This window comes from Cucurbita moschata, unplaced genomic scaffold, assembly GCF_002738365.1.
Source record: "Cucurbita moschata cultivar Rifu unplaced genomic scaffold, Cmos_1.0 Cmo_Scf00007, whole genome shotgun sequence".
Lineage (NCBI taxonomy): Eukaryota > Viridiplantae > Streptophyta > Magnoliopsida > Cucurbitales > Cucurbitaceae > Cucurbita > Cucurbita moschata.
In genome coordinates, this window is record NW_019268523.1 from 1,906,571 (window position 1) to 1,915,200 (window position 8,630).

An 8,630-nucleotide genomic window follows, 5' to 3' on the forward strand; every position below is an offset into this window, starting at 1 on the left:
GCATACGTCTCACGGGCTACGACACCGTTTTGCGGTTGAGTTGTTCACGAGAGCGTTAATTCAACGTCGTCGGAGATATGTCGTTGACGGAACCAAGGTTCTGGGCATGTACGATTGATTACCTGCGGGCGCATCCACCGTACGCTTTGATTCGTCTGCAATGGCGGGTACTTATTCTTTTAATTTCCACCAATGAACATTCTGAAACGACATCTTATTCGTTTTTGCATGTTTAAAAGAAAATTCCAAAATCGATGGCTAATAGTTATTTCTACAAAAGCCCCCTTAAGGAAATAACAGTATCATTTTCTTGGAATAATAATAATAAATATATATTTAAATTTCAATTTATTTATGTACTTTGCATAATTATTTTTAAATGTTTAGTCTATTGAATGATGTTAGATTGTAATAATAATAATAATAATAATAATAATAATAATAATAACAAAACTAAAATTCTAGACCATGGTTACTAGATTAAATAATAACTACAAAATAAAACTAAATTGAGTTAGCTACTAAAGAATAACTACAAAATATAATTTAATTTTTAAAAAAAATTAAACAATCTATTTGAATTTATTGTATAAGAAAATCTTGCCCTTTCTTAAATTAATAATAATAATAATAAAAGTTTTGAAGTATAAGAATTAGATAGCCATAAATGTGAAACTTGCGAGAGAATCTACATTATATAAAATGATTTAATAAAGTGATAAAAGTTCAACTAAAGTCCTGCTAATTTATTAAAGGGACTTTGCATTTATTTATTTATTTATTTATTTTATAGAAAATTAATACGGACACGTATTACAACTCTAGCGCCTTCCTGAATCCTGACATTATGCTTGAACAAAAACCAACGGTGAAATTTTCCCATAACGCGGGAAATGGTAAAACCCAGAACCCGCATCTTGGCTTCTGCTACGATCCACAACTCGAACTCCAACTCTCTCTGGTGATCCTTCTTCCATCGCTCTCAACACTTGCACATTTTTTCTTCTCTTCTTCTTTTTGACTGTTGAAGCATCTATCGTTCTGCAATTCCGAGCTTGTCTATATGCTTTTTAACGTTTATTTGATTTCTCTTAACTTGTTCTGGGGTTTTCACTTTACTTGATGTTTGGAATTGTGGAATTCTGTTTCAGGAACTTGTTCGTATTGAATCTTTGTTTCTTAACTTGATATTCTCAGCGTGTTACTTGTTCGACTTCGATCCAGTCCCTTTTTGTTCGTGTTTTGATTGTGTTCTAATCTGATGATTTCAACATTTTTCTGTACGATTGCAGTTATAGTTTGTCCTTTTGTGTTCATTCTGTTGGCTTTTATCTAGCTAATGAGCTAATGGATTTTATAGATACTAAAGTTCTTTGATTAGTCAAGAGGTTATAGTTCATGGTTTATACTCTTCAGATATTCTGTTTTATTTCCTTTCGATTATTTCTATAATTTATTGTAGAGCTTATGTTTCTGAAAGTGGGGGAAATTTTGTTCTGTTTTAATTCATTTTACGTTCATGTAGTTATGAGCTCTTTTACGAACTCTTAATTTTCTATAATGCCATTCTTTTCTATTTAGTTGTGTGTTCTTCTTGCTGTTTTTTTATGCTATATCTTAAGTTTTGTTTTATCTTCAGCTGGGGAAGAATGATGCATACCTTTGTATATTGGCTCTGAGAAGTTCAGATTTGACTCATTTTTCCGATCAACTAATACGATGAGGTGGTTTAGAGCAAGCTCTGCTATAGCAAAACTTGCCATTAAGAGAAGCATAGTGCAGGGAGGATCATATGTTGGGAGATCAAGGATCGGTGCATCTCAAAGTCGATATTTTCATTCCACACTCTTTAAATCAAAGGCTCAAGGTGCTCCAGTTCCACGTTCTGTTCCCCTTTCTAGGCTTACTGATAGCTTCTTAGATGGAACTAGCAGTGTCTACTTAGAGGAACTTCAAAGAGCTTGGGAGGCTGACCCTACCAGTGTTGATGAGTCATGGGATAATTTCTTCAGGAACTTCGTGGGTCAGGCTGCCACATCTCCTGGCATTTCTGGCCAAACAATACAAGAGAGTATGCGTTTATTGTTGCTTGTGAGAGCATATCAGGTTAATGGTCACATGAAAGCCAAGTTGGATCCATTGGGATTGGAAGAAAGGAAAATTCCTGATGAGTTGGACCTTGCACATCATGGTTTCACAGAAGCTGATCTTGATCGTGAATTCTTCTTGGGGGTGTGGAAAATGGCTGGGTTTTTGTCTGAGAATCGTCCTGTTCAGACCCTTAGATACACTTTGACCCGTCTAGAGCAAGCATATTGTGGAAGCATTGGATATGAGTACATGCATATTGCCGACCGTGAAAAATGTAATTGGTTGAGGGACAAGATTGAGACCCCAACACCAACACAATACAATCGCCAGCGCAAAGAGGTTATTCTCGATCGTCTTATATGGAGCACACAATTTGAGAACTTTTTGGCAACTAAGTGGACCACAGCAAAGAGATTTGGGCTTGAAGGAGGGGAGACTCTGATTCCAGGGATGAAAGAAATGTTTGACAGGGCTGCAGATCTCGGAGTTGAGAGCATAGTTATAGGAATGCCTCATAGAGGGAGATTAAATGTCTTGGGTAATGTTGTCAGAAAACCACTGCGTCAAATATTTAGTGAGTTTAGTGGCGGTACAAAGCCTGTAAATGAGGTTGGGCTCTATACAGGAACTGGTGATGTGAAGTATCACTTGGGAACCTCTTATGACCGGCCAACTAGGGGTGGCAAGAGAATTCACCTTTCCTTGGTCGCTAATCCAAGTCATTTGGAAGCTGTTGATCCTTTGGTTGTTGGGAAAACTCGGGCAAAGCAATTCTACTCCAATGATGTGGATAGGAAAAGGAATATGGGTATTTTGATACATGGAGATGGTAGTTTTGCTGGACAAGGTGTTGTGTATGAGACTTTACATCTCAGCGCTCTTCCTAACTACACCACTGGTGGGACTATTCACATTGTTGTAAACAATCAGGTAGCTTTTACCACTGACCCAAGGTCAGGAAGATCCTCACAGTATTGCACTGATGTTGCCAAAGCCTTGGATGCACCCATCTTCCACGTGAATGGAGATGATGTGGAAGCAGTTGTTCATGTATGTGAGCTAGCTGCAGAATGGCGCCAGACTTTCCATTCAGATGTTGTTGTTGATTTGGTTTGTTACCGCCGTTTTGGGCACAACGAGATTGATGAGCCATCATTCACCCAGCCTAAAATGTATCAGGTGAACTTTATTGTGTTCTACTAGTTTAAGGACATATCTTTTTGTTTGCTTGTTTTCTTCTTCTTCTTCTTCTTCTTCATCATATGTTTTTTAAAATTGTTATGGATTTTAATTATTATTTTTTTATAATGTTGAAACTCTTACGTTCCTCAATCATTTCCTCCTATTTATTTTAACTACCAAAATTTTTCTCATAGCTTTATAATCTAATTCATACATTGGGGTGCACTTGAGTGCTACTGATGAGATGTTTTAGCTCTTAACCAGAATTCTAAATTTGTTTCTGATACAGGTTATTAGGAATCATCCCTCATCTCTTGAAATCTACCGAAAGAAACTTTTAGAATTGGAGCAGGTGACTCAAGAAGACATTGAGAAGATACAATCCAAGGTCAATACAATACTTAATGAAGAATTTATGGCCAGCAAAGATTACCTTCCTAAAAGAAGGGACTGGCTTTCAGCTTATTGGGCTGGATTCAAGTCCCCTGAACAGCTCTCACGCATTCGGAATACAGGGCATGTGGAATGATACTTTCCTTTTTACTGGCTTTCATTCTCTTATTTGTACTAATATCTGTTAGCTACTTTGCAGGGTTAAACCAGAAATCTTGAAGAATGTAGGAAAAGCTATTACATCCCTTCCAGATAACTTCAAGCCTCACAGGTCAGTCAAAAAGGTGTATGAACAGCGTGCCCAAATGATTGAAACTGGGGATGGCATTGACTGGGCCCTTGGAGAAGCACTTGCTTTTGCCACATTGTTAGTGGAAGGTAACCATGTCAGATTAAGTGGACAGGATGTTGAAAGAGGCACCTTTAGCCACAGACACTCGGTTCTTCATGATCAGGAAACAGGAGAGAAGTACTGCCCTCTTGATCATGTTCTGTTAAACCAGAATGAAGAAATGTTTACTGTCAGCAACAGGTAATGGAAAAGATCTTTACATATTTCACAGTCCATTTCTTTTGCATTTACGTTGATCATCGATGACAATGTTCCTCCCTGATGGGAGACTTTTGAGCCTGACTTGTGGTTGATTTGTGTTCATTGCTTGTTGTGATGATATCAATACCAAGAAATGCTTGCCCTGGGATTTTGTTGATTGCAAAGTAGATTTTACTATGATAGTGCTAAAGAGCATTGTTGTATGGAGGATATCTTTCTTATCACTCCTTGTTTTATGCATTTGTAAACCGCTCTCTCTCCTGGATAGCTTAAGATACAAATTATGGATGCTCAATAGTTACTTTCCCAGTGCTATTTTGATGCTCTTTCTCACATCCTAGTCCTCCTGTCTACAGCTCTCTTTCAGAGTTTGGCGTTCTTGGATTTGAGTTGGGCTATTCAATGGAAAATCCCAATGCGTTGGTAATGTGGGAAGCTCAATTTGGTGATTTTGCTAATGGAGCTCAAGTAATATTTGATCAGTTCATTAGTAGTGGAGAAGCGAAATGGTTGCGACAAACAGGACTTGTTGTGTTACTTCCACATGGCTATGATGGGCAGGGACCTGAACATTCAAGTGCAAGATTGGAGCGTTTTCTTCAGGTACTTCATTGAAGAATTTATTTCCTCTTTACTTCCAGATAGCACAACCTATACCCTTTTCTTTTCTTTCTACTTTACTATTGTGATTGATGCGAAAGTCACTTTCTATTATGTATGAAAGGTTGACTCGATGTTTCTGAATTATTTGTATTTTCTCAGATGAAGAATTTCTCATCAGGACCTCTCATTATATTTTATTGTTCTACCCTTTCTAATTATAAAAGAGTCTGTTGTGCTTCCCTTCTTTCTTTCTAAGTTGGCAATTGGCATTCCAAGTCGCTGAAATATGTTCTTTGTGGCTAAAATGCCTTGAGGCTTTTCATATTGGAGTTCTAAACATTAGCTTATCTTTTATTTTCTAATTGGCGTATTCTTAATTAGAAACCTGCATTTATGGGAGTTGATTTGGTGTTACTTACATATTTGGCTGATATAGACGTCATCGAACTTTGTGGCAGATGAGTGATGACAACCCTTTTGTTATACCTGAGATGGATCCTACTCTTAGGAAGCAAATTCAGGAGTGCAATTGGCAAGTTGTGAACGTTACAACTCCTGCAAACTACTTCCATGTTCTGAGGCGTCAGGTGAGTTAATCAGTAAGTTACTGAAGAATTCAAATTTCCTTGGATTGACGTGTTTCCTTTTGTGACTTTACTCTCCAGATTCACAGGGAATTCCGTAAACCTCTTATTGTAATGTCTCCTAAGAACCTGCTTCGTCATAAAGACTGCAGGTCTAATCTATCTGAGTTTGATGATGTAAAAGGCCACCCAGGTTTTGATAAGCAGGGGACTAGATTTAAGCGCCTTATCAAGGACCAAAATATGCACTCTGATCTTGAAGAAGGCATCAGGCGTTTGATCCTTTGCTCTGGAAAGGTAAGCCACATATTTGATTTTGACTTCTTACATCTTGTGTTTATTTACTTTCAAGTCTTATTATGGCCTCCTTGTTGTTGGTAACTTCTATGGGAAGAATTTACCTCCTTGTTTATAGCACAGAGTCATGGTGACACAATATATCTGCATCATCTTAATTGGAAGCTGGGACTTCCATCAGTTATCTCAGTTCCAATATTCTATGCAAGCATTTTGACATGTTCTACTACAGATTTATTATGAACTTGATGAAAAGCGGAAAAATATCGATGGAAAGGACATTGCAATATGCCGGGTGGAACAGCTATGTCCATTCCCATATGATCTTATCCAACGAGAGCTGAAGCGATATCCAAGTATGTTTATTCAACCTTCTGCAGAAGATTTACTGATATTTACCTAGTCAAAAAGTTTGCATTAGGCTCGTTTCCAACATTTTCCATGTCACTAATTTGTTTTTCTTTTCATAAAGGATACATTTCTACTGTCGTCATTTTGTTTTGGGATACATTTTGTCATTGTTTCATCTTATAGAAACCTTAATGAGTTTTGAACTCTATGGAGATGGATGAATGCATTCTTTAAATGCAACTTTCGTAGGAAGTCCCAGGAAAGAAAGTAAAAGGGGAAAAAAAAAAAAAAAAAAAATTCCCCCTCCTTTTAAATAGTTGATTTTGTATGGACTAATGACATTGTTCACCTTTTGCTCCCCAGATGCCGAGGTTGTTTGGGTCCAAGAGGAGCCAATGAACATGGGTGCGTATAGCTACATTAATCCTCGTCTTGGTTCAGCCATGAAGAATCTATCCCGAGGAACAATTGAAGACATCAAATACGTTGGTCGTGCTCCATCTGCAGCTACAGCCACTGGTTTCTATCAAGTTCATGTTAAAGAGCAAACCGAGATTATTGAGAAAGCACTGCAGCCTGACCCGATCCCATATCCCCATTGCAGTCCCTCCACATTCGTTTAGTAAGCGATTCATAACATATCTAACGATATGTAATTGTAAACTTTTATATTGTCCTAATATCTGTATTTTGAATGTCTTTTTTCTGCATATGTTTCTGTTAACTTATTACGAGAGGCTGTATGCAGTCTCAATGCAGATGTGTTCTGCTCAATGAAATAAAGTTACTGATCAATGTAAAATTTGATGACAAAATCCTCATCTTTAGCCGTTTGCACGACTGTTATCTCCTAAAATGCTTGGAGACTTCATATTTATGAAAACCGGTAACTCAAAACATTTATATTCTTGAGGTATGTATTAAGATGTCTCTCAATTTCTCTATACACAGAGAATAACTTCTATCAAGATTCGTACTTTAGACAATGCGTTTATTCCCATCAACTTCTGCTGTATGTTTGGATCTCTTGTCAAGCAGAAATTATATTCTCATATTCTGATTTCCATCCGCTGTTTAGATTTCAGTTCTTTGATCTCTCATATTCTTGGAAGCAGGGCCTGATGCAACACTTTTTCCTTTTTCTGACCGATTTACTTTGCGTAATATTGTTTTTTTTATACACTTCTATCAGGGCTATTTATCGTTTTCATTCATTTAATATATCTTACCTGTAAATTGTATTGGGCTAATTGATGATGATGTTTTGTTATCAACAGTTCCCATTTCGAGAGTCTGAGATGGATAGCAATTTATAAAGGGCTTCTACTCTTTCATCGGAATTGGGATTTCCACAGCATGCCTTGGAAAATCACACTTCCCTTTGTGGAAGCTGAGAGGGATAGCATATTAACTTTCAATGCTCATATTTGAACTATTATTATTCTCTCATTTTCTCTTCTCTTAATGCAGGTGTAAAAAGGAGATGAACTGTAGCTGTTCTCTTATTGTATTGTTCTTTTTGAGTTTGCCAGAAACTTCTGATTCCACAGCGGCACTTGCTCCACTCAATGGCTTATTGGAGATCAACTTGCTCTGTAAGTAAAAAGCACCTCGTGTCTGTAATTTGTATATTCTCACACTCCACTAACTAATCGGCCACAAAAAGAAAATTGATAGCTTCACTGTAGAATATAATCTTTCACTTCACCTAATGCACTACTACGAGCATGGTGTATTTAGAGAATATTTGGGAGTGATTTGGAAATGACCAAAATTACTTTTATCCTATCTAAAGTTACTTCTATTTAAAAATAGTTTAGTTTGACAATCGTAGATCAATTGCATTAAAAGAATTTAAAATTTAATTATTTTTGGTCTATTACTAGAAGAAGAAAAAAAAACATAAAGAAATATACGTTACTGTTGAATTATGCTCATTTAAGCAAATTTGGAAGATTTCATTGAGGGTTTGAAATTATTATTTTTTTTTTGTTTATATTTCCTATGGTTCAAATTTTACTATAGCAAAATTTGTTTCTCCTTGGTATACTTTTGGCCTGAGTTTGAACAATAATATGATTTGGAATAACACATGAATCAGTGATTGACTGGATAATAGTTCCTTCTTACATTTTGGTGTAATAATTGACTGATATTTTGGTTTAAACATTGTTTGAAATAAAAATTGTTAATGATCATTATTATTATATTTCTTGTATTAGTAATGGTATATCTGCAGCAGCTCCCCCGAAAAAGGGGCGCAAAGTTCCATTGTGGTCTTAGCCGTTAAGAAATGAGCTCGATTGGGCAGTGAAGAGATGGATTAATACGGTCAGTTTCTCTAAAATACAGCAGTTTTTTACCAAACTTTCTGCCCATTTTTATCTTTTAAAAAATGAAAAATCGCAGTGGATGGTGACATACTATAAGATTTGCTCATATAAATTTTATTTAAAAAAAAGTAGAATTGGAGGAGATAATGGTCGTGTGGATTTATTTAAAAAATGGAGTTTTTTTTTTTTTTTTTTTTTTTTTTTTTTTTTTTTTTTTTTTTTTTTTTTTTTTTTTTTTTTTTT

The 8,630-nt window shown here is 36.1% G+C and overlaps 2 protein-coding genes across 4 annotated transcripts in view; both read left to right on the forward strand.

Moving 5' to 3' along the window:
* Nucleotides 1–823: 823 nt before the first annotated feature.
* On the forward strand, nucleotides 824–6,861 carry LOC111444883 (2-oxoglutarate dehydrogenase, mitochondrial-like). 2 transcript variants are annotated; one of them, XM_023082988.1, is made up of 9 exons: nucleotides 824–961; nucleotides 1,640–3,270; nucleotides 3,563–3,789; nucleotides 3,866–4,198; nucleotides 4,576–4,822; nucleotides 5,281–5,409; nucleotides 5,488–5,703; nucleotides 5,936–6,059; nucleotides 6,418–6,861. In XM_023082988.1, the coding sequence occupies exons 2-9, from the start codon at nucleotides 1,720–1,722 to the stop codon at nucleotides 6,675–6,677; spliced, it is 3,087 nt and encodes a 1,028-aa protein (XP_022938756.1). In that variant the 5' UTR covers nucleotides 824–961; nucleotides 1,640–1,719; the 3' UTR covers nucleotides 6,678–6,861. The 2 variants fall into 2 exon arrangements, with proteins under 2 accessions (XP_022938756.1, XP_022938757.1); XM_023082989.1 differs by having other exon boundaries at nucleotides 840–961; nucleotides 1,643–3,270.
* Nucleotides 6,862–6,982: 121 nt separating this feature from the next.
* LOC111444884 (WAT1-related protein At2g39510-like) overlaps nucleotides 6,983–8,630 on the forward strand; it is a 5,449-nt gene continuing 3,801 nt past the window's right edge. For both annotated transcript variants that reach the window (XM_023082990.1, XM_023082991.1), the window contains exons 1-2: nucleotides 6,983–7,649; nucleotides 8,294–8,385. The gene's annotated coding sequence lies outside the window, so the exon portion shown is untranslated. The remainder of the gene's footprint in view (nucleotides 7,650–8,293; nucleotides 8,386–8,630) is intronic.

Excerpts from the sequence above, each read along its gene's own strand:
- LOC111444883 (XM_023082988.1), top strand. The coding sequence starts at position 1,720 with ATGAGGTGGTTTAGAGCAAGCTCTGCTATAGCAAAACTTGCCATTAAG. Across the intron at positions 3,271-3,562 it reads CCCAGCCTAAAATGTATCAG|GTTATTAGGAATCATCCCTC; the intron begins GTGAACTTTATT and ends TTTCTGATACAG. Across the intron at positions 5,410-5,487 it reads TCCATGTTCTGAGGCGTCAG|ATTCACAGGGAATTCCGTAA; the intron begins GTGAGTTAATCA and ends TTTACTCTCCAG.